The 26636-nt window shown below is 38.3% G+C and overlaps 1 protein-coding gene across 5 annotated transcripts in view; it reads left to right on the top strand.

The window, feature by feature from the left end:
- The first annotated feature begins 6283 nt into the window (after nt 1–6283).
- The window catches only part of LOC307148392 (formin), an 81931-nt gene continuing 61578 nt past the window's right edge, over nt 6284–26636 (top strand). For 3 of the 5 annotated variants that reach the window (XR_013819451.1, XR_013819452.1, XM_079853874.1), the window contains exons 1-4: nt 6284–6326; nt 6915–7123; nt 8324–9750; nt 18810–18982. Coding sequence is in view for 3 of the 5 variants with exons in the window: in XM_079853874.1 (XP_079710000.1) it covers nt 8445–9750; nt 18810–18982 (1479 nt within the window). In the remaining 2 variants the exon portion in view is untranslated. Of the gene's footprint in view, nt 6327–6914; nt 7124–8323; nt 9751–18809; nt 18983–22710; nt 24757–26636 lie in introns of those variants that run through there. The other 2 variants (XM_079853875.1, XM_079853876.1) reach the window with 2 other exon arrangements.

The raw sequence follows: 26636 nt of genomic DNA, 5'->3' as shown, positions 1-26636 counted from the left end.
GGAGTTCGCGTGGTAGGTTGACTTTTGGCTTCTGGAGGCAGTGCGAGGAGGAACGTAGTTGGAGAAGCTCATCACGGCCATAGGTGAGCGGAACATAGCCGCTGATTCCTGGTCGTAAGGCCTCGCAATTATCCAGTAGCCATATGATTAACAATATCAAGACAATAATCCTGCCCAGGTCAAGCTTTTTGCCTGAGCTGCTTAACATAAGGACACGAGACATGACAAAACACGACGGAAAACAAACAAACAAAAGACTGACAGGCTGTGTCGTCGCAGCTGAGCGTGCGCCGCCGTCACGAACACGCGCTGCCGTCACGAACACACATATAAGGAAGGCTCACGGGCTAAGAAACTGGTTTTCACAGTCTGAAGCGCAAAATCTCGTAGCGCGACACGGCAGGTTACGCAATACTCGTTCCCTCTTCTAGAGAGAACCGAGGTTACATTAGGTAACCGAGTACGTTCTCTTACGAGAGGTTCTCTCGTATTGCGTAAGTTGCTTACGCTACGGGAACCCATTGTCAACGCCGTGCGCGCCGAGCATCCAGTGCATGAGTCCCAGGGAACCAGGGAAAAAACACATGCTGGAGCTGGTGGCCAGTCGGAGAAACGGGCCAGCACATGTAACAAGCAATGGTTTCCTCCAAAGAAAGATGGAGAATCATCTTTGCATCAAAATGGCCTCACATGTAAGGAAATAGTTGCAAAGAATTTTGCACCTGAAAGAACCATTTACCAGATCATCAAGAACTTCAAGAATAGAGGTTCGGCTGCAGTGAAGAAGGCTTTAGGATGTCCCAGAGTGTCCAGCAAGTACCAGGAACTTCTCCTCCTGAGAAATCAGCTAGAGAATCGTGTTACCACCAGTGCAGAACTGCTCAATATTGGCAGCAGGTGGGTGTGAGAGCATCTGCACACACAGCGAGGCCAAGACTTTTAGACAATGACCTGGTGTCAAGAAGGGCAGCAAAGAAGCCACTTCTCTCCAATAAAAACATCAAAGATTGGCTGAAATTCTGCAGGAAGTACAAGAATTGGACAGCAGAAGACTGGTGCAAAGTTATTGTATCTGATTAGAACATCTGGAAAATCGATTGTCCAGAGAAGAAAAGGTGAACGCTACCATGAGTCCTGTGTCGTGCCAACAGTGAGGCATCCTGCGACTATCAATTGGAGTGTCAAATTGACCCCAAACCTATCCTTGATAAAATATATTGTATAATATAATAAATAAAAACCTATTAAAACACCAAAAATATATATAATTTTAGAATTTTAGATCAATCAGTGACATTTTATAGTGATTTGCTAATTTGCCCATAGTCGCGCAATAGGTATTCTGGGGGTGGGGTTGGGGGGTTGGTGGTGTTTTATTTAAAGGGCTATTTAAGTAGTCAACAAAGAAACATAAAGTACCTGACTTAAACCTTTGGGGGAAAAAATCAAATTGTGGGGGTTTAAATTGCTGGGGTCAAATTGACCCCAGTTGGTAAAAGATGTCAGTAGATTTGAGGGTAACAGGAGGGTTAAGTGCTTGGCACAACACCGGCATTCTGGATAGAGACGTAAATGAATTTGGTGTCGTGAACGTGAACCCTTGCGCATGCGTAGTAAAAGTATAACCTGTGGGGAAAAAGGCGTTTTAAACCTTATTTTGGGGAAAAGTCATCAAACTTTTTCAGCAATTTTTATCATATATTTTACTGCTGTTTCTATACATGCAGTTTTTATGTCCCGGTGACCAGTGAAAGTGCAGTTCTGACTCTCTGTCCATTCATTTAGATAGGAGCCTGGGCCCGTATTCATATAGAATTTTAATGCAAAGAGTAGCTCCTAGTGACAAAATTCTAAGAAAATTCTTAGAAATGTGGGCGTTTACTCTTAAAATTAAAGAAAAAATCCTAGTAAAGAAAAAAGTAATTCAGAAAGCATCTTAAAGGGATAGTTCACTTTGAAATTAAATTTTGGTATGTTTTAGCTTACCTCAAGGGCATCCAAGATGTAGGTGTCTTTTTTTCCGCAGTAGTTTCAATTTTGATATTTTTAGGTCAAACCGTTCTTGTCTGTCAGTCATTTAATGCAGGTCTGTGGTCACTGTCTCAAAGAGCATGCACAGAGTCCAAATTAAAACAATTCCCCATCGTCCAAATTAAACAATTCCCCATCGTAAGTACACAATGATGGCCTAAGACACGAAACGAGCGGTTTGTGTGAGAAAACGAACACACCAGGATGCGCGCGCGCCCTCAGATCACTTGGACGTGGGTGTGTTATAAGAGGTAAAAACGATATAAATACTGTTCGTTTTCTCATACAAACCGCTCGTTTCGTGTCTTAGGCCATCAATGTGTACTTACGATGGGGAATTGTTTAATTTGGACGATGGGGAATTGTTTTAATTTGGACTCTGTGCATGCTCTTTGAGACAGTGACCACAGACCTGCATTATATGACTGACAGACAAGAACGGTTTGACCTAAAAATATCAAAATTGAAACTACTGCGGAAAAAAAGACACCTACATCTTGGATGCCCTTGAGGTAAGCTAAAACATACCAAAATTTAATTTCAAAGTGAACTATCCCTTTAACCCTTAAAAGAGGTCTTAAGGCCCGTTCACACCAAGGACGATAACTATAAAGATAACGATAAAGATATAATTCTAAAAATCGTTCTCCATATTAAAGAATAACAGAGTTCACACCACAACTATAACGATAAAGATATGAGGAACGATATCGTTGGGATCACTTTCAGAACGATTTTTTTCCAGCTGTCGAACGATAAAACACTGACAGCCAATCAGAATCCACTCTAATTTAAAGGTCTTGCGCATTTAAAATGGATCTGGATCATCCGGGCGCGCGCGTGCTTAGAATAAAAAGACCGTTATCGGTCATTGGTGTGGACGCATTTATAGTTATCTTTATCGTTATCTTTATAGTTATCGTGCTTGGTATGAACGGGCCTTTAAGGTCAAAATTGTTAGGAGCACGGACGAGGACTTTTAAGAGGCTTAAGAGTTTCTTTAGCAGAGGAGAAAATGGCAGAAAGACGAAGAGGGAGAAGAAATGTGTTGCAGATAATGGATGACAGTGAGTTAATAAGACGCTATAGACAGTGCCGGCTCTGTAAATCTGGGGGCCCTAAGCAGGATAATCTTGGGGCCCTGCTTTGCAGTGAATAACGGAGTATTGCCACCGCAAACCAGCAACTGTATACAATCTAACCCTTACACATTTCATCTGTACCTCTTTAACATGATTGCCCACAATTATTTTACTGCTTATTAAAGTACACTCACTGAAACAGTAAAAGTAAAGTTTCTATTTTTATTCAAATTTCTACATCTACTTTATTACTGTCTGAATGCTTTGTAAATTTTAAAAGAGCACTAACTGTTTTTGTCCACTAGGCAGCTTAAAACCTTTAGTATTAAAAAATCTTCAATAAAGTTGTTGCATATAGGCCTACTACAGGTGTTGCTGGAGTCTCGATCTTTGAACTTCTTTTCCCTTTTCCACACTTTAAAAAGAGGGAGTAGTTGGACCAGTAATTTCTTTGCTTCCTTCTAAAGTGATTTAAACATTGATGTATCAAATAGATTAAAAATTCTACAAAATATTCTAGTTTGAGTTGGTACTTATTTTTTATATATTCCAACTACAAAAACACTACTTCAGCGACCAATCATTAGCCAAATGTGTAGGCCTATATAAAATGTTTAGTTATAAAATATAAATCTAGGCTAATAAAAACTCTAGGTAACACTTTTTACATTTTACAGTGTCATTACACGTTACATGTAGATCATATAAAAAGAATTCTACAGTAAAAACTGCTTAAAATGTGGATTTCGTTGTAGTGCCTCTACTACAATGGATAATGTCCACTTTAACGCACCTCTGAGGTTGCCGAGAAACAGCGCCGCGAATTGTGCAGAAAAAGCAATAGGCCGCTCTTTGTGCACTGTGTAATGTGCCAAGTTCAAAAATTCATACAAAAAGAATTCTACAGTAAAAACTGCTGAAAATTTGGATTTCGTTAGAGTAGTAGCTCTACTATAATGGGATATTTTCCACTTTAACCCACCCTCCCGAGGCTGCTGTGAAATAGCACCACGAATTGTGCAGAAAATGCAATAGGCGGCTCTTTGTGCATTGTGTAATGTCAAGTTCAAAAAATCTTAACAAAATAATTCTACAGTAAAAACATCTTAAAATCTGGATTTAATTAGAGTAGTAGCTCTACTATAATGGGATATTTTCCACTTTAACGCACCCTCCGAGGCTGCCGTGAAATAGCACCGCGAATTGGGCTGAAGGCGCAATAAGCGGCTCTTTGTGCATTGTGTAATGTTCAAGTTCAAAAATGAATTACAAAATAATTCTACAGTAAAAACTTCTTAAAATTTGGATTTCGTTAGAGTAGTAGTTCTACTATAATGGGATAATGTCCAATTTAACGCACCCTCCCGAGGCTGCTGTGAAATAGCACCGCGGATTGTGCGGAAAATGCAATAGGCGGCTCTTTGTGTGTAATGTGCCAAGTTAAAAAATGCATGCAAAAATAATTCTATAGTAAAAACTGCTTAAAATCTGGATTTCGTTAGAGTAGTAGCTCTACTATAATGGGATTTTTTTTTTTTCTTTGCACCCGATGGATGGACCCGTTTCATTTTTGCGGTCAAATTTCCAAGTCCAGGGAAGACAACGATTTTACACGGTTGGTTGACTGTTAAACCGCGGCGACACCGGCGAGTACCATCTGTAGTTAGGGGGCCCCCTAGTGGCGGCGGGGCCCTAAGCAGCCGCTTAGTTCGCTTATAGGGAGAGCCGGCTCTGGCTATAGATTAGATCGTGCAGGGATCATGTTTGTGACTGATCTTATTAGAGACACGCTAACATCTCCGATACAGCACAGAAATGCCATAGCGCAAGAAATGAAAGTAATCACTACATTACGATATTTGGCAACTGGGAAAATTCCATGTTTGATACATTAAAACCAACATTCAAACCACCACTTAAATAGACATGCCAGCAATCAGTGTAATTGGAAAGAGTGGAACATTTTTTTATCATTTTAAGCCAATCAAATACCTTATAGGAAATTAACAGCATGGTAAATAAAAAAAAGGATTTATATACACATATATAATGTGTGTGTGTGTGTGTGTGAGAACGATCAAATAGGAAACATTATACATGTAATTTCAAAGTGAAGGCTTAGAATAGACCCTATACTTAAAATCACTTTTTTTTTTCCTTCTTGGACAACCAACCAATCACAGTATTCAAAAGATTGTGTCATACATAGCAACGGGGTCAACCCCGCCTCCTCACTAAGATGAAAGTTTTTGTCTTTTCCTTACTCAGAGTTGCTCTCAGATCGGTCCCGAATCACTTTTAAGCTAAGACTCCTACGTAAAAGTTTTTAAGCTAAATTAAGAGTTTTCTTAGAGGATTCTTAGAATCTTTATGAATACGGGCCCTGGTCTTTTTAGTCCGAAATAGCTGCCCGGAGGCGTTGCCAAGATGGCGGCCGAGTGGCATGACTTGCCTAAAAGGACTTTGCTAGTACTTCACATAAGGGATAATGTATAGAGAAGCGGTCGTTATAGCGAATAACAACCCCGACAGGCTGAACGGGAATCAGCCTGAAGGGGTTGTTATTCGCTATAACGACCGCCTCTCTATACATGATCCTATCCCGCTTATTACATGGCTACCTACAAAATAAATAAATAATTTGACACGAATTATTGATTTAAAAAGGAGTTTATTGATTTAAAAACGATTGTATTACTTCCGCCAAAGAAAATAGTCCGTTCTGCGTCCATAGCAATGCGCTGTTTTTCATGGCAACGGTCTGTTACTTCGCAGCGGTCTGTTATCAAGAAATAACAGACCGCATTCTACATTGGAATTCAGCCATACATACGCTGATTTCACGCAGCCGCCATTTTGAAATCGAAAGTGAGGCTCAGGTGGGAAGAACCCCGGAAGTACAGATAAACAACAATGCCTTGGACTACCAACCTGAAGCTGCTGCCGCGATTTACACTATTGGACGTTAATATCTAATATATGTATATAGTTCATTCCTGCTTCATTTTTTACTTTCTGAATTATATATAAAAAAATATATTTTATTTATAAATGAATTTCACTGTATATAGTCTATAAATACTGTATATATTTATATACTGTATACTGTATATATTTCAAAATAACGGCTGCGTGAAATCAGCGTCAGCCATATTAGACATTCTCTGACAATCGATAAAAACTCAAGAGGAATGTAATGTCATCACATCTCAGGTACAGTACCTCAGTATATAACGGTTATTTTTGGTTAAATACATTTCAGTTTAAAAAATAATTAACCGTCATTTCCCCCTCAGAAATGTCTTCAGCTTATTACAGTATTCATATATTAACACGGGTGTAAACAGACAAAAATGCTGACATTTACGACTTAATTCAACATACAGAAAGTATTACAGTCTGTCTTTAAATCTGTTTTTTTTTCTTTTTTCTTTTCTTGTTATACTGAGGTAATTATAATCGAACCCTCACACGTAAGTTACGTAACGTTAACGTTAATTGTAACTTATGTGTTTATTAACTTCATGTATTTCTACATGTTCATTCGGATTTTTCAAGTTTTACTATCCTTGTGGGGATATTTTGTTGTGTATATAATACAATTTTTTAATAATTCTATGCAGTTATGTATAATGAATGTTCTATTTTAAAGCGTTATGAAACAAATATTTCGCTTGCGCCTCCCAGTCAAAGATAGATTGGATAGATGGATAGATAGAAAGATATATAGATAGATATAAATAATGACAGTTTGTCTTGTGTCCCCTTTAAGTTGATGCTGGTGTCTTTGACATTCTGCAGTTTAGTGTCCGCAGCGCCGCTGTTTTGCTTTATGACACACTTCTGATGGGGGCGTGGCCACCCTTAAACCAACCAATCACCGTCGCGTAGACAAACGCTGCCGTCTCTTATTGGTGTCCGCGCCTATCAATCACAGGGTGATCCCGCTGTCCTCCAGAACGCACTTTATTCCGAGAGCGAGTCACGGATCCGTCATGCACCTCAGATGGGTGAGTTTAACATGATTAACTTCATATAACATACAATTGTTGCAATTAAACGCGTTAATATAGGCTGCAATTACGTGTTAATGCGGATGAGATAATGCTTGTCATTTGCTGAACGAATGAAAAGACGCAGAACTTAATACTGTGTTATGAGATTATACAAATGCATTGGTCATAATCATATTTTTGCTAAATTTGAGATGAATTGTTGAATGCGAAGTGCTCACGTGGCTTTGAGAAACGCTGTGAATGTTTAAAGCATCAGTGATGCAGCGGTGCAAAAATAACTTTCTGCATAATAAATGATGCTCAGGATAGTGCAGATTATTCACTGCTCGCCTAACCCACTGTCCACAGGAATAAGATATTGGTTTTGTTTTGGATTAAATCACTGCTGCTGAATTGCCATGTCATATTTTAAAGAGACATTCACTGCAGCTTGTGCACGATCATCTTAAAGTGTCATTATAATGTGTGTGTGTGTGAAGGTTGAATTGTTATGAGGCTTATGATGAAGGGTGCTCTAGTCATTCAACTGCTTATTTAAATGATTATGCATACAGTTCAAAGGCTCTAGCAGAATAAATTGTACTGAATGACATTATCAATGGACCCACTGTTAGTTTTCATCAATATGCATTCATGGATATTTTTGGCAAAGCATCTCAACAGTTTATTTTCTGGCCTGAAACATGTCTGGCATCTACACTGCTGCATAGAATATTACAAAATAAGTCTGTTTATTATAACAATATTTGCTTATGATCATGCAAAGGTTATTCTTAAAGATTACTTGCTGAAAAATAACTCAGAAACTGCTTCACAAATAATTATAAAGAATTAAATTATAAACATGAAAGACAGAAATAGTATACTCAAATAATCAGTTTTATTCACAACTTTAAAAGATATTTTTTTACAGTGTATACATTGTCCTTTTTGCATGTTTGTTTTTGTTGAGAGAATTCAGTGTGCTGCCAAATTTGATAACATTAAATCCTATAATTAAATGCAATTAATCAAAACTGTTATTTAAATAAACTTTTGATTCTGTTGTGCATTTGAATGCACTCTGTCCATGCAATAATTCATGTGTTTATCAGGTTATTTATCCAAAAAAAAAGCGGTGTATGTAAATTCTACACATCCTAAAACAGATTTATGAGGTCTACGTTGCACTAAAAGCCTTCTTCATTTTGCCAGGCCTTCGATCGCCCCGATGATGAACACCAGTCCATCCCGGGCCGTCCCCGACTCGAGACGAGACCCAAGAGACAACCGCCAACTTAATTTAGGAGTGTGATTAATTAAAACGGGCTTCGTAATGGAAGGCACACACACTGTGCTGCGTCTGTACAAACCCATCCATGAGCTGTGCTTCATCAGTCTGTACTTCCCAACAAGGAAATCCCGAGGTTTTACACGAGCTGCTCGTGAAGTCCAGCCTCTGTGTGGAAATCAGCATGAGGAGAGAGGTGAAGACTCGGGCAGAACTAAACAAAGGCACCAGTATTACAACTCAGCGGATGAAGTCCAGTCCTGTGAGGACACAAAAGGAGCAGTTTCGCAGATCCACTGGTTGGCCATCGAACACCATCAACTCCTGACGGATCTCCTGTCTTTATGCAGCGAATGCGCAGACAGACTCAAGATGGGAAACCAAGACGGGAAGATCCAGTCGGAAGGAGAACATGGTGTTAGTAGCAGTAGCTTTACTCTTCCTCAGTCCGCGGAGTATAAGAAAGCCTCGAGAGTTCGAAAGCTGAAGAAACTGGGATCCAAGAAGATGGACAGTGCTGAAGACTTCTTGCAGAGCAAATTGAAGAAGAGGGTGCAAATGGGAGCAGCATCCGAGTTTTCCCTGGGAAAAGACCCGGAGACTCCAGGATCAGGCTCCTACGTCAGCGTCTCAAGCGAGCCGTTTCTTCCCATGGACGAAGACTTCCATATTGCCAACGATGGCTGGGATTTCATGGAGGAATCTCGTTTTGAATGCGAAATCGATTGTGGTGCGCTGTCTGAGTTTGACAACCAGCTCCGTTTGGATTATGAGAAACCGACCGGGAACGAACGTGGACGTATCGACAGTTCTGGGACTAAGCGTGAAGAGACGTTTGGAGGGAATGACGATCGACTCAACCCGCGCGGCGATAACATAGCAAGAAAAGACATGGAAAGATCTCTGATTGAGGAACCTGTATCTCACTCCTGCTTAGATGTGGAGGGAATCTATCGGAAAGCATCTGGACAGGAAGAGATCAGTCGTTTACACCAGAAGAAACCGTCGTCTCCGATTGACGCCAGCTCTAGAAGCTCGAACCTTCGCTCCTGGACCAGAAGCCCCACTTCAAACTCTATCTCCGGGGTTTTTAACGTGTCTTATCCTCCGACCAACACTCTCCGGATCATGTCTCCGGTCCTGTCACCAATGTCTTCTCAGCTTCCCAGCCCCCAGATGAACCACCGTATTGTGTTGCTGCCTGAGGAGGATGACGATGGAAATAAACGTCCGTCTAGAGACGAGCAAGTCAACACAGAGGTTATCGATAACAACGGCAACCGCAGGACGGCCTCGCGCCTCGACCTGAACCTCGGAAATCAGTTCAATCCCAATGGAGCCACGACCTCAGGTAAGCGACTGCTCTTCTGTTTCAAACTGAAGAAGAAACTGTGCGAAGGTGCTTGCAAAATCAAACACTTGAGTCATCCGATATTTGTCACTTGCTCACTTATCGTTAAAATAGATTAGTGTCATGTTTTAAAGTCTCCCTGTAGTCAATCATTTTATCCCTTAAAACTCATCTTTGATCACCAAAATTACATATTTAAAAGTTTTTTCATTCTTCATGCCTTAAAATATCTTGAATGTAACTCGACACCCTTGCCTCATTTAGTATGCGCGGCTCTATGAATATGCAAATGAGCCCCGCCTCCACTCACTCACTCAGCTCAGAGATCCACTGGTTGACGATCACACGTTGATCTGATTGGTTACAAGGTAGTTTGTGACGTCAGAAACACCAGCGATTTCAAAGCGTGTTTTTGAGACTGTCTTTGGTTCACTGCAGTTTTAAGGAGGAAATACTCAGCAATGCTGTCGACTTATGAACTTACACATGCTTTGTCTTATTAAAAAAACACCACATAGACACATAAACAACATTAAAAGCTGGACTTTCACCACAGGGGGACTTTAAATTAGAAAAGCTGAAAAACACATGTATTAAGTAAGGTATTCAAGCTAGTTTATTGCTTCATCATCAAATAATTTTCATTGAACAGGGATTGGATCCAACAGGCCAACATTATAAGAGTGAAAGAAAATACAAATAAGACAACATGACACCCGACATTATTATGCAACAGACATTATACAACTCGCACAGTTATTTAATAAACTATCGGTTTGTTATATCAGCGTTCTTCATGCTACAGCCGATATGTGATGGTTTTAAATTGATTAATAAAATCGGCGGCTGATACATCGGATCTGTTCATTATTATCAATACGATCATTATTTATATTTTGCAACATGAAAGTAAGTTATGTTCTTCAAATGTGCGATATTTCCGGTTAATTAGCCGCTATAGGTAAATAATAGAAGAATAACAGTAACATTACTACAAACAAACTAGTGCATTTATGATTATGATAATAAGATAAAATACCATGATATCAAATTCCATTTTCCAATATAAAGCAGCATGACTGACTATTTTTGGACAGCTAAAATAACTAGAAGCGAATGACACAAATGCTACAAATGGCCACATTAAAAATAAGCTGATAGTGATGCTTTCCTCGGCAAACGCTAGAAATCTCATGTTCATTCAGATTTCTTAGGCTTGTCATGTGACTCGGGAAACATGAATTCCGGCCTTTCCAAGAGATCCATTATTGAGTTTTCGCTGTGTTTCGAGAGTCACTAAAGATCAAAGCCACCGTGTTCAAACACTCATGAAAATAATTTTCTCTGCACCTTCATCCTGTCGAACTGTTTAAAATATCCACACGGGTCGCTTCAGAAGTCCTGGACATTAATGAGATGAAAAGGATTAAAACACTTGTGTTGCTCGGACAGGACTTCGGAAGCGCGTAAGCTGCGTCTCATGGTTGCGCTGACGAGAAAAGAAAGAATTCCCATTAAGCGTCTGCCCTTTCTGTGATCTTTCTCTTGTGAACATCACAAGCCTAAATGCACTCGTTTGATTTGATCATCGACTATCAGATGTGGGACAAAACACGCTTCCTTTGCCCAAGGCTGAACAGAAGCAGTGAAGTCTACAGTACACATCATCACTGGCAGGGTTTACTCGCTGCTTATGAGAGACGGTACGAGAGGGTCAGTACAGAAAATGTGAGCGCTGCTTGTTTACTGTGATATTTTAACCCTCTTCGGTCATTTTTGACCAAAAAAAATTATTTTTTATTTTTTAACTTCAATGGAATGGTTCGAAACTAAAGGTTTTGGCACTTGCTATGTGAACACACACACACACAAAATCCTGGACATGATTCAAAAAGGTTTAATGGTCCTGTAGATAATAGTCCCACTTGAGCTCCTCGCGGTCAGAAATGACGCATTGGAAATGAATGAGACGAGTTTCCTCTAGTGGAAGCGTTTGGTACTGCAGCCGAACACACTCACTGAAAGATCACTGAGATATCAGGGTAAAATTTTGAACACAACTTGTTTAGATTTATGGCTTTGATTTTCTTGCATTTTTCATGACAATACACATAAAATTCTGTAACTTTTTTTAAGTTCACTTTTTAAAACTTTTTTCACTTCAGCAATAATCTGCCAAGTGTAACTTTGAACAGAGATCAAACTGAAGTCTCTAAAGCATTCAAGATTTACCTCAGTTTAAGTTGGAAATAATATTTTCAGGTCTTGCTCAAAAAGCGAATAAATGAATTATAAATACAGCGTAAATATAATTTAGTATAAAAAAACACAAAATATTAAATAAAAAACATTATCAAACTAAAATATAATATAGTAATATTATATACTAAAATACAGTACATTAATGTCATTGACATTGGATTATTATTATTATTATTATTATTATTATTATTTCCATTGGAATTAATTGAAAACACTCGCTCTGCTCCATGCACAAAAAACCAAACAAACAAACAAAAAAAACCGTAATGATAATAATGAAAATAATAAACTTTCAACAAAACATTCAGGGAATTTTGAACGTTCTGATGAAAGGGTGTTTATAGGCTAGAGATACGTTTGAGAATGAATCGCTTGTTTAAAAGAGAGAGGAAGATCTGCGTGGTGCCGACGCTTGCCCAGTTGCAGATCCGCCTGTGCTAGTGTGTGTGTGTGTGTGTTCTCGAAGACCATCCTGCACTAAGAAGAGTTTCTGAAGTGACTCTCTGAGCCTGAGGCCGACACACACTCCCGCTTCAGCAAGCGTCTCTCAGACACCGGATCATGTGAGGGTCGTGAGGAGCTCTTACAGGAGGGGCACGGCTCCGGAGGAACTGAGAAGCACACTTTGTTTTTGTTTCAAAATCTCTTGAATGAATGAATGAATGATTCAGATCCGGTGTGATTTTGTCAAAGGTTTGTAGACGCAGCTGAATCACTCATTGAGGAATGAGATCGCCACCTTTTAACGCTCTATCGTGCAGCTCTGCTGTACACTATATATTTAAGCATGTGTATTTCCTAACAGCAGTGGTTGAGGACAGGATTCTGTACACTATAATATTTCATCAGTCAATAAACCATCTAAAAAATTAAATTTAAATTATCGTTTTCATACTTAAATGCTGCATTGAGGATCTGTTGATCGTCGTTCACAGTAGACTTCCTCATCTAACACAGTGAGGATGACACTCACTGCCTAGTGTCTCCACTGCAGTGTTTACTGTGGTGTGTGTGTGTGTGTTTACTGTGGTGTGTGTGTGTGTTTACTGTGGTGTGTGTGTGTGTGTTCAGAGGAGGTGTACGCCTGTACATTCAGACCACAGCAGGAAAGAGTCCAGATGTGTTTCAGCCTGTTGTGTTTGTCCGCCGATCAGGTGATCGGGTGATCACATGACCTCTGCACTGCTGCCACTGATAGAGTAATGAGACGAAGCACTCGGGTCATGTGAAACTGATCAGCTCACGGACAGAGGCGATGTTGAAGATCCTGGAGCTGTTGTTGCATGTTTTGCATGACATTCAATCCTGACGTGTGTGTGTGTGTAGTGTGTGTGTGTGTGAGAGAGAGTGTTTGTGTGTGTGTGTGTGTGTGTGTGTGTGTGTGTGTGTGTGTGTGTGTGTGAGAGAGTGTGTGTGTGTGAGAGAGTGTTTGTGTATGTGTGTGTGTGTGTGTGTGTGTTACTGTCACATCACTATTGTATTGTCACAATACAAAACTGTGTTGTGAACGAGGGTGTGTTTATAAACTGCTGCTGCTTTAAATGGTCTTTTAATGTTACCGGCTGTAAATCGTATCGACCCCGTCTCGAACAAAACGATACTTTTTGGTTAGTGAGTAAAATGTCTAGTTTTTTTGTGTTTCCCATCTAAGCTTTTTGTGTAAATCACCCAGAACACACTATCATCTCGTGTCTGATGTGTGTGTGTGTGTGTGTGTGTGTGTGTGGGGTTGATGCTAGTTCAGTGTGAGCTTTATGTCGTCCTTCATCACCGTCCTGAACTACACAGACAGCAGAGCATTAACACACACACACACACACACACACACACACACACACACACACACACACACACACACACACACACACACACACACACACACACACACACACACACACACACACACACAGCAGGTTTGGTTTGGTCAACTAAAATCAAATACTTCCCTACTAGTATAGTAAAACAGTACATGTCTGAATTGATAGAATTCATCATTATTAAAAATTTAGAAAAAAAATTAATAAAAAAAGTCCCAGGATGACCCTCTACTTCCCCTGAAATATAATATATAATAGCAAATATATATTTTCTTAAGCTATTTTCATGTTTAATTACGCCTGATAAAATGTATTGTATGATATTCTGTCACTTTCACTGTTCATTCTGTTGCTATTGATCATATTTTATCTTTCATGTAATATCACAGCACATATTAAGAGCAGAGGTTCAGATACCAGTGAAATATCACAGTTCTCTGTTACAATTCTGATGCATACAGCAAAAACTGCCAGCCTTATTAATGTGAATTTAAAACATTATTAAAGACAAGTAAGCAGTCATTAATCAAATTAGAACAAATAATCAAATTACAAATGGCACAAATAAATACAATAGAACAAAGATTAAATAAACAGTGTTTTTGGGGGTTTTCAGGTGTAGAATTTGAGTAATCAAATGTGAAATAACACTGCATATTCATTACTGTATAAATTAAATATAAATGGATCTTTATAACGTTACAAAAGTCTTCAGTCAGGAACAGTGAGTGATTTCTTTTTCTTTTGTTGTTTTATTAACATTAAAACACAATAAACCTGCTGTCCCTTTAAGATATAATACACAGATCCAATATACCGTTACACAAGCGTTATACGTGTAACATTTCTCAATGTTGTGTGAATTCGTCCGTTCAAGCGCAAAACGTGAAAGAGAATATAATTCAGTATTCACGCGTTCATGAAACGTCTGGACCTGCAAACGTCCTGTAATCATGTAGGGAACCTCTCGTTATACATAAATCACGTAACAGTTCATGTTTTACTTACATATACAATTTACTTTTAATCCAAATGACACGTGAATATGCATTTAGAGCAAACGATGTGCAGAATAGAGAATTTTTCACATATTTTCACCCTTCAACGATTCAAACTTACTTTAGATCATAGTTTATGCATGTTTGAAGCTGGCATGATGCATGTATCTGCAATATGCCTCTAATATGAGCTCATGTTATCAGTGTAGCATCAGCCCGAGGCTATTAAACACACTGCAGATCTGTGCACTATAATATGACATCATCTGTGTCACACACACACACACACACACACACACACACACACACACACACACATCTGACAGCTGCTGATCTTAGATCTCAATCAACACTGACTGAACAAACAGACACAGTTTCCAGCGATCACGCTAAAACCCCCTCATAGCAACCAACCAATTATATTAAAAGTGTGACAACTTGCCCCGGTCTGACTGGATTTACATTTGTATGTCAAGCATAAATCGTTAGAATGAATAGATTTAAACTTTCAGTTGAATTACTGTAGAAACGTCTCCTAAAACAGCACGTGATCTGAACGTGTCTCGATGTGAGGTCGTGTTTTCTGACGCCCCCTGGAGGATGCATAGGAATCAGCATCTACTTTACATTAATGTGTGATCCTCTAAGATTACTGTACTCGCTGGCAATCAGAAGGTTGTTTCATGTTCTCATTTTAATATGTGAATGATGTGAGTTTGTGAGCACTAGTTGTTGTTGTCCAGATGGTGGCGCTGTTTAATTTCTAATAATTTGAGTTTGTGATAGAAACAGCTCCTGTGTGAAAACAGTCACGCTGCTTTTGTTTCACTGTGTTTTTACTGTATTTCATGAGCTGCAGGACCTCGTCTGCAATCAGTTTGACTTTGCGTTTGGACCAGAACCAGATGTTTAGTCAGCGTTTGGAGGTCCAGCAGCCGATGCATTATCATAATGAGACCATTAATCACGCCAGCCTTTGCCTGCTGCTTCATTCTCATTATCAAAAGTGTTTTTAATGCCACCGATTGAGACGATTGTTAAAGGAAACGTATGTTAATTAGGATGCAACTTCTTCAGTAAGCTTTGTTTATTTTATTCCTGCTGTGTTTTGACCCATTAAACTCATTTCAGACCGATATAGCAGATATAGATGTGCGTTCAGGTCGACAACAAAATCCGGTAATGTTGTTAAATATTATGACAATTTAAAATAGCTGTTTTCTATGTGAATATACAGTAAAGTGTAATTTATTCCTGTGATCAAAGCTGAATGTTCAGCATCATTACTCCAGTCTTCAGTGTCACATGATCCTTCACAAATCACTCTAATATGAGGATTTGATGCTTGAGAAACATTCATTATTATTATCAGTGATGAAAACAGTTGTGTACAATTTTTTTTCAGGATTCTTTGATGAGTAGAAAGTTTAAAAGAACAGCATTTATTTAAAATCTAATCGTTTGCAGATCAACGTCAAACATTCATTCACTTATTACATATAGACACACAGCGCTGAATGTTCCTACACTGACATTGTGTTTATTATAAAACAAAAGTGCAGCAATCTGGAACGAAAACATTCTAAAAGAAAAGCTGCTTTAATTCATTGAGCTCAAATAATATCAGTAAAGACACATATATTTAAGATATGCATAACCAAAAGTTTTGGATTGGTAAGATTTTTAAAAGAAGTCTCTTCTGCTCACCAAGGCTGCATTTATTTGATTAAAAATACAAAAAAACAAAATCCGGTAATATTGTTAAATATTATGACAATTTAAAATAGCTATTTTCTATTTTAATATATTTTAAAGTGTGATTTATTCCTGTGATCAAAGCTGAATGTTCAGCATCATTACTCCAGTCTTCAGTGTCACATGATCCTTCAGAAATCACTCTAATATGATGATCTGATGCTTGAGAAACATTCATTATTATTATCAGTGATGAAAACAGTTGTATACAATTTTTTTTCAGGATTCTTTGATGAGTAGAAAGTTTAAAAGAACAGCATTTATTTGAAATCTAATCGTTTTCAGATCAAAGTCAAACATTCGTTGATTATACATTAATCCCAATACATTTGAAAATGGTGTTTTCGTTTAAAACACTAGCGTTTCCAGGCGTTTCCAGGCGTTTTCAGGCGTTTCCAGGCGTTTTCAGGCGTTTTCAGGCGTTTTCAGGCGTTTCAGTGCGGATGAGGAACGTGTTGAAAACGCCTGATAACGCTAAATTCACCTTTACAGTACATGCGTAAAACCTCACAAAAGCTCACTGAGACGGAAAAATAAATAAAGTGATCACGCAATTCTTCTGACAGGATAAAATATCTCCTCATCCACTGAAGCGTCCAGGTCACACTCACTCACCATTATATGTTTGGTCTAAAACGCTAAAACGGCTCTCATGATTCACCGCAGGACAGCAGATGTGTCTGTGCAGGACTGTGATATGAAGAGTGTGTGAAGTAACATATTTTAGCAACAGTGTGAAAGTGAACCGCACATAACAGGCACAATAACAGTATAAACATGAACATCTATTGGTACAATATGCGTCACATGACTAAATTACGTCATCCTTTTTAAATACCTCAGTTTTGACAGTCCACACTACAATGCGGAAACGGCGTTTTCAAAAAAGCTTTGTTTTCATTAACAAAAACGCCGTCTCGGTGTGAACCGAAGGACAAAACGGAGAGAAAACAATGTGTTTTCAAAAGAAAACGTATTAAGCCCTATTCAGACGGGACTAGTTTAGTAATAATTACCAGAGCTCGGTGATTTTAGGTCACCAGTCTGGACATCAGAAATACATGAGCCATGAGATAAAACCAAACCTACTGTAAGGCCATGTGTGTGTGTGTGTGTGTGTGTGTGTGTGTGTGTGTGTGTGTGCAGAAAACAAAGGATGGGTGGATGGAAGAAAGAAAGAAAGAAAGAAAGGATGGGTGGATAGATGAAAGAAAGAAAGGATGGATGGATGAAAGAAAGAAAGGATGGATGGATGAAAGAAAGAAAGGATGGATGGATGAAAGAAAGAAAGGATGGATGGATGAAAGAAAGAAAGGATGGATGAAAGAAAGACAGAATGAAAGAAAGAAAGAAAAAGAAAGAAAGAAAGAAAGAAAGAAAGGATGGGTGGATGGATGGATGAAAGAAAAAGAAAGAAAGAAAGAAAGGATGGGTGGATAGATGAAAGAAAGAAAGGATGGATGGATGAAAGAAAGAAAGGATGGATGATAGAAAGACAGAATGAAAGAAAGAAAGAAAAAGAAAGAAAGAAAGAAAGAAAGAAAGAAAGAAAGAAAGGATGGGTGGATGGATGGATGAAAGAAAAAGAAAGAAAGAAAGAAAGGATGGGTGGATAGATGAAAGAAAGAAAGGATGGATGGATGAAAGAAAGAAAGGATGATGGATAAAAGAAAGAAAGGATGGATGAAAGAAAGACAGAAAGAAAGAAAGAAAGAAAAAGAAAGAAAGAAAGAAAGAAAGAAAGGATGGGTGGATGGATGGATGAAAGAAAAAGAAAGAAAGAAAGAAAGGATGGGTGGATAGATGAAAGAAAGAAAGGATGGATGGATGAAAGAAAGAAAGGATGAAAGAAAGAAAGAAAAAAGAAAGAAAGAAAGAAAGAAAGGATGGGTGGATGGATGGATGAAAGAAAAAGAAAGAAAGAAAGAAAGGATGGGTGGATAGATGAAAGAAAGAAAGGATGGATGGATGAAAGAAAGAAAGGATGATAGATGAAAGAAAGAAAGGATGGATGAAAGAAAGACAGAAAGAAAGAAAGAAAGAAAGAAAGAAAGGATGGGTGGATGGAAGAAATAAATAAAGAAAGGATGATGGATAGATGAAAGAAAGAAAGAAAGGATGGATGGATAGATGAAATAAAGAAAGATCACCAGTTTGGACATCAGAAATGGAAAAGCCAAGCCTAAAGTAAGGCCGTGTGTGTGTGTGTGTGTGTGTGTGTGTGCAGAAAACTCTCTGTTGCGGCCGGAGGACATCTGGATGCTGGACGGGGATGAATCCATTACCCATGATCCTTTGTGTCGTCCCAGCAGACCCGATCACCTGGACTTCCTGAGAATCACACCACCTGAGGATGACATCATCGGAGACTCTCCGTGCTACCCGAAGCTCGGGCTGACAGTGAGTCGACCGCGCCGGCACAGTTATGATGTTTGTACAGTTAGAGTCATGTTATACAGGCATAAGTGAAAATATGAGCAGCACATCTGTGTTCAACACTGATAATAATCATAAATGTTTCTCGAGCATCAGATCATCATATTAGAGTGATTTCTGAAGGATCATGTGACACTGAAGACTGGAGTAATGATGCTGAAAATTCAGCTTTGATCACAGGAATAAATTACACTTTACTGTATATTCACATAGAGAACAGATGATTTACATTATATAATATTTCACTGTTTTACTGTATGTTTGATCAGATAAACAGCTTTAGTGAGCAGAAGAGACTTCAGAAACGTTTTGACACTGTAGGTCTGCTTATAATACTCTGTTGGTAAGATACACTGATCTGTGTGATGATGTTCTGTATATATATATATATCAGTGTGAGAATATTATTATTATTCCGGTATCGCTGATGATGTCAGCCAACACTGCTTCCAGTGATCCACAGATCAGAGCCGTATATTATTTCCTCCAGTGTTCATAACCTCTGTGATCATATGGACCTGTGGACTGAAGCTTAAGCAGAGGCAAACACACTCAGGCTGTGTGTAAGAAGAGGTCAGATTCCCCAACACACACTCATAACCGTAACCAGTCTCTCTGAGAGTCTCTTCTGCTCACTAAAGCTGTTTATCTGATCAAACATACAGAAAATAGTGAAATATTATTCTAATGTAAATCATCTGTTCTCTATGTGAATATATAGTAAAGTGTAATTTATTCCTGTGATTAAAGCTGAATTTACAGCATCATTACAGTGTTTATTTGAAATAGAGTCTCTGTAACATGATAAACGTCTTCACTGCCACTCCTGATCAGTTCAGCGTTCTCCTCCAGCACGGTCTGGGACAGCCGGGTGTTTGTGGCATTTCCAGGTCTGGATGAGTATGGAAAATTTACTGCCCCTGTTCAGTGTTTCTAAAATATAAAATTAAGAATTTCTAAAAATAAATATTTTCAATAAAATAAAATAAAAAATAAACTCAATGTTTCTCAGATCAAGATCCTGTTTATATATAACTCAAATCAGCGACAGATGAACGAGCAAACCAGTCTCTCTCTTTCTTTCTTTCTTTCATCCTTTCTTTCTTTCTTTCTTTCTTTCTTTCTTTCTTTCTTCCTTTCTTCCATCCATCCTTTCTCTCTTTCTTTCTTTTCTTTCTTTCATCCTTTCTTTCTTTCTTTCTTCCATCCATCCTTTCTCTCTTTCTTTCTTTTCTTTCTTTCTTTCTTTCTTTCTTTCTTTCTTTCTTTCTTTCATCCATCCTTTCTTTCATCCATCCATTCTTTCGTTCTTTCTTTCTTTCTTTCTTCCATCCATCCTTTCTCTCTTTCTTTCCTTCTTTCTTTCTTTCTTTCTTTCTTTCTTTCTTTCTTTCTTTCATCCATCCTTTCTCTTTCTTTCTTTCCTTCTTTCTTTCTTTCTTTCTTTCTTTCTTTCTTTCTTTCTTTCTTTCTTTCTTTCTTCCATCCATCCATCCATCCTTTCTTTCTTTCTTTCTTTCTTTCTTTCTTTCTTTCTTTCTTTCTTTCTTTCTTTCTTTCTTTCTTTCTTTCTTCCATCCATCCATCCTTTCTCTCTTTCTTTCTTTCTTTCTTTCATCCATCCTTTCTCTTTCTTTCTTTCCTTCTTTCTTTCTTTCTTTCTTTCTTTCTTTCTTTCTTTCTTTCTTTCTTTCTTTCTTTCTTTCTTCCATCCATCCATCCATCCATCCATCCATCCATCCTTTCTTTCTTTCTTTCTTTCTTTCTTTCTTTCTTTCTTTCTTTCTTTCTTTCTTTCTTTCTTTCTTTCATCTATCCAGTCATCCTTTCTTTCTTCCATCCACTCATCCATCCTTTCTTTCTTTCTTTTTCTTTCTTTCTTTCTTTCTTTCTTTCTTTCTTTCTTTCTTTCTTTCTTTCTTTCTTTCTTTCTTTAATCTATCCACCCATCCTTTCTTTCATCCATCCATCCATCCTTTCTTTCTTTCTTTCTTTCTTTCTTTCTTTCTTTCTTTCTTTCTTTCTTTCTTTCTTTCTTTCACATTGTAATAATATTTCTCAATTTTAACTCTATTTTTGATCAAATAAGTGCAGCCTTGTTGAGCAGAAGAGACTTATAATTATTCCAGACTTCTGGCCGGCGAATCAGCAGAATACGTGTGTGAAAATACCAGCATACCGACACACCCGTGACTCCACCTGAGACACACACACACTGATCTCAGAGCAGATTAGACGGGTGTGACACACACCACAATGAGCCGCAAATGTCAGACGAAATGACTTGATGAAGGTGATGATTAAGGCTTTGTCTCATCAACAATAGATCATGTGAACTCGCTGTTATTTATAGGGTTAACTCAGACTCTGTTCGCTAGATCTAGTTTGATTGTTCTGGATCAGGAGCTTTAGTTTGTTGTCGTGTTCCTTGTTTTTACGGCTCAAGAAACAGCAGTAATCGGCCTCTCTGTGTTCAGGTTCACTTGCATAAGAAGAGGCCCGGCCTGGTTATAATCCACCGCACTAATGTAGTTCAGGACACATGCAGGAGTAATGCAGAGCACGACCTCAGCTCGCTCACAGATGAGAGCTTTTGAGTGCGTTACAGGGTTAATAATTCTAATTAAGAGAGAGGAAGGTTTATGTTTTGAACTGCTTCGACTCGTCCAGAGCGCTCGAGTCCCGGTGAGACGCTAGACTTATTCTCAACAAACAAGTTGTCTCGGTTTCTGGACAAAGACTGACATGAAACACATTTATGAGAAACAAGAATTCCATGGTTTTATCAGCTGTAGGTTTTTTTTTTTTTTGGTCTTTATCTAATGTTTTTGCCTATATTTTTAATATTATAATGAGAAATTATATTAGATGATTTTATCAGCTGATCAGATTTAAAACAAATTTTTAAAAAACTTTTTTTTGCCTTTATTTAATTTTTTTGGCCCATATTTTTAATAATACAATGATATTATATTATGATATTATGATATGATATATATATGATATTATATATGATATTAGATGATTTTTTTCCAGCTGTAGTCAGATTTTTTTAATGACTTTTTTGCCTTTATTTTTCTTTCTTAGTATATTTTTCTTTGTATTATATATAGTATTAGTATATTAATATATTTTTTTTATTCTAGTTATATGCATGCTATGTTTTTGTTTGTTACTTTTATTCTAGGTATGTGTAAATTAGGTGTATGTTCTGATTATAGTAATTTTATTAGTTAATAAAAACCTCTTGTAATGCATTTATTAGTTGTACCCTTCACAATTTTCTCAAATGGGTTTTCAAAAAAGTTTCTACCAGGTTGAAATGATCATAAATTGACTATCTAACTATAACCAGCTTTCCTGTAGCTCAGTGGTAAGAGCATTGCATTAACAACGCAAGGTTGTGGGTTTGATCCCAGGGGATTGCACATACCTATGTATAAATGTATAGGATAATGCAATGTAAGTCGCTTTGGATAAAAGCGTCTGCCAAATGCATAAATGTAAATGTAAATGTAACCAGTCTCACACCAGTAGAAGTTGCACAGGACTCGCCACTGATTCTCTCTGCACTCTTGATTCAGTACTGAAGCGTGACAGGTCAGCGCTATAGCAACAGAGAGGCGTGGCCAATGACATCAGCAGAGCTGATTATAGCCAGTGTAGCTCCGCCCCCTTCACCTGACCTGCAGGAGATTAGAGCGAGGGAGAGAAAGGGGGAGGAGCCAGACACTGAATCTCTGCCTCACACTGACACAGGAGTGTGTGGGGAATCAGACACTCGCAGGTGAATTCACATGTTTAGAGCTGAACAGAGAGAGAGGGAGTGGTTGAAGCTCAAGGTAATCAAACCTGCGTAACTCCTTCTCCCTCTCAAACTTTCTCCGGGGGAAAACACACACGTTTGGATGCAGACTAGATCAGGAAGTGCCTTATTCTGGGAAAAGCCTGGACTTTGTATGCGTCAGCACAGTGAGTTTTCCTTCTCCTGCCTGGACTAGAACAACACTGAGAAACTTTAGACTCTCTGTTTTCTTTTTTCTCACTGGAGGATCGCACTGTGCTCGTGTGTTTGGGTCACTGGATTCACCATAAATGCTGAACAGAACAACTTAAACGACTGCTGGCACAAATGTGAAGTGTTTCCAAATGCGACGGAGAGAAACCCGGGGATTTTCACAGACAAAAACCTTTTGTTTGAAACTAGAGCGCATGCAGGTTGAAGTAAAACTAGAGATGGAGTTTATCCCACATTAACGGCCCGTTCACAACTACTCTCTTAGCGTACACATCATAATTATGTTTATTATGAGCAAGTGCTGTGTTTTTCTCATCTACTTCTGCTTTAAATGCTCGAGCTCTTTAAAGCAGGATGGATTATGATTGGCTCTCAGTGTTTTGATCATTCATCAGCAGGGAAATATAGTTGTGATATTGTTCCTTCAATACATTTAGAATGATTTCTAAAACTCAATCATTATCGTGTTTGATGTGAACGGGCCGGTGTTTATGCAGTGATTGCGTTTCACTCCATCGGATTCAATGTAAGCAGGAATATGGATCCAGCCAGTAGGTCTTCCTCAAGGTCCGATCAGTCATCGGCTGTGTTGACGTCGTTTCGAACTTTGCACGATGAAGACTCAAGTCCGAATGGTCATATTCCTTTAATCCCAAAATCTGGAGAGGAAAAGTTGCTGGGATGCCTTAATTCTCCCGTTCAGGATTCAGAAAGTTCTACAGGAACATCGTCGGATCCATTTCTCGTGCATGTGACCCGTGTGGAGACGTACATCGACGACGACGAGGATTCGAAGAGCGTCCAGGGAAGGTCATGTGACCCCGAGGAACGAGAGAAGAAACCCGAGAGCCTCGTGGAGAGATCGCTCCGAGACGCTTCGGTTCTGAGCCGAACGGGAAAACTCAACCGGTCTCTGGATCTTCCATCTCGCGTGTCGAGCGAATCCTGGAAAGAGATGCGTTCGCTGAGCGTTCAGACGGCTCGAGGAGAATCACGGACTTGCACGGACGTGAGCTGTTGGAGACGATCAGTGCCGTTTTGCACACAAGATGAGGACGTTTCTAGCGATGATCAACAAGAAGGGAATTCGGGAACGGATCCGGAATCACAAATTGATTCTCAAACTGGAGATTTTGAGACCTCATTCTCAAGTCTTCAGATTGAGACAAAGAGCGTTTCAGAGACCGTTTCGGGAACGTCCCCTTCGGACAACAAACCGGACGCCAAAACCGGGGATAAATACCAGATTCCCGCTTTGTTCAGCGGTTTACGTGTGCTGAAGAAAGGAGCGATCGGAGACGAGAGGGAAACGGTGTCAGAAATCAAACAGCGCGACACAGACCGAGCTCTGCTCAATCTCAAACAGCACGTCAACAAAGCCAGAGTCGAGCAGCTGAACGTCACCAGTGTGACCAGAAAGAAAAACGAACCTAGACATTTGTCTGAAATCACTAGTTTGCTCCAGAAAGGCACCAGAGAGGACGCCGTGGACCCCACCTCGGGAAACGCCGGCAAACCGCCAACCGATTCCACGTACGATGCGCTGAAGTCCAAACTCTTCAGCTCTAAAGCGGCTAAGAAGGATCCGGGGGAGACGGTGCTGGACCTGGACGCGGTGAGGAAGAAGAAGAAGAGCGATAAAGAGTTGCTGAGGTCCATCTTCCAGAGACAGCTGAGCAAGTCTCCAGTCGCTGACGTCAAGAGCCCTACCGAGGTCAAAGTATGTGGGGTTTATCACAGCGATCCTGCAGTTTCAGCTCTTTAGAGACAAAGCCTCAACAAACAATGCAAAAACATTTGGAAAATAATCATAAAACCCTCACATCTCTATTTATCTAATAGCAATCATTCATTAATTATTCCTTCTTTACGTTATGGTTTTAGTCACTGAAATACATTCATTTCTAGCATCAGAATTATAATTTCATTATTATTATTTTTTAGGTTTTATCTGATTTTTAAAGGTCCAAAAAAACATCTTTGCTACACGTCAGTGAATAAATATTAAATACTGCGATAAATATTGTTTACAGTCTATGAAATTGTATTTTTGCTAACGGCACATTTTGTCCTTATGGAAAATAATTATTTTTAGATTTGAACACTTTAGGTGAACTAGTTTTGAGAGACAGAGTCGCTGATATCGAGAGCCCTGCCGAGGTCAAAGTGTGTGTGATTTATGACAGCGATCCTTCAGTTTTAAAGTTCGCTTGTCTGTCATTACAGGGTGGAAAATTATCTTTAGACAAAGTCTCAACAAACAATACCAAAACAATTGGAAAATAAACAAAAATATTACATAAAACCCACAAAACTCTATAGAATGAATCTTAAAGTGTTATTTATCTAATAGCAATCATTCATTCTCTACTTCATGGTTTTGTTAACACACTATAGTCACTGAAATGCATTCATTTCTGACATCAGAATTATTTTATTAAGAATTATATTATTATAATTTTCTTTGTTTTATCTGATTTTTAAAGGCCCAAACAAACATTTTTGCTACACTTCAGTGAATTAAACAAATTTTTTTTTTAACCAGCAATAAATATTGTTTAGTCTATGAATTTGTATTTTTGCTAACAGCACATTTTCTCCTTATGTTAATATAATTACTTAGATGTAACAATTTAGGTTAATCAGCCACATTAGTTAACACAAACTAACATTGAATGGTCTTGGTTTAAATATGGTTGATGTTAATTTGTAAATTTTTTAAATCAGAACGTTAATGCACTCATGAGTCAATGAATTTTTCACAGTATTTTATTAACTACCATTAACATTATGAATGCTACAACAATATAACGCTCAGTTTAAGTTCATGCTAGCAAATACATTAGCTCGTGCTGACCAATGAGACTCTTAACACTAGTCCTGGTGGCAAGTAAAGTTTTATTCACTCACCAAAACCATTTTTCACTGGCGTTTGGTGAGTGTTAATCTCAGATTCTTTGGTGTACTAGTTTTTAAAATGCTTTATTCATTAATTTAACTTTAGCTAGTTATGAAAGACTAAATATTAATAATAAATTAAATTAAATTCCTGCTAACCGTGAACGTTCTGGCAAGCTTCTCTCAAAGTTATGATCAAACGTTCTTCATATAATGTCTATTCAAAGTCATCTGGTCTTTAATAATGTTCTCTAGACATCAGCTCAAAAACATAATTTATACATCATTCATGGAATGTTTCAGTTGGATGTTCATCTACCATTTATTAAATGTAACTGCTTGTTTCAGAACATTCAACAAGTAACGTTCCCATAATATTTGAAGAATGATACAATGGAATGTTTGTTTAATGTTCACATAACCAAGAAACATTCAAAAAAACATTAAAAAACTGGGCGTTTTGAACATTCAGAAATAACATTTTCATGGGAACATATTTCTCATATATATATATATATTTGTTAGCTGGGATATTTGTTTTTTTAATTAACGAATTACCTTTATTTAACCAGGAGAGAAGACTGCGATTAAACTCTCTTTTACAGGAGTGTCCCGGTCAAGATAGGCAGCCGAGTTTGCATATACAATTATACATCAAAGTTACAACATACAAACAAAATATAAAAATAAGATATATAAACA

The sequence above is a fragment of the Squalius cephalus genome, assembly GCF_949319135.1.
Source record: "Squalius cephalus genome assembly, chromosome: 20".
Taxonomy (NCBI): Eukaryota; Metazoa; Chordata; class Actinopteri; order Cypriniformes; family Leuciscidae; genus Squalius; species Squalius cephalus.
The sequence above is the reverse complement of the archived record's forward strand: the minus strand, read 5'-3'. Positions and strand labels throughout refer to the sequence as shown.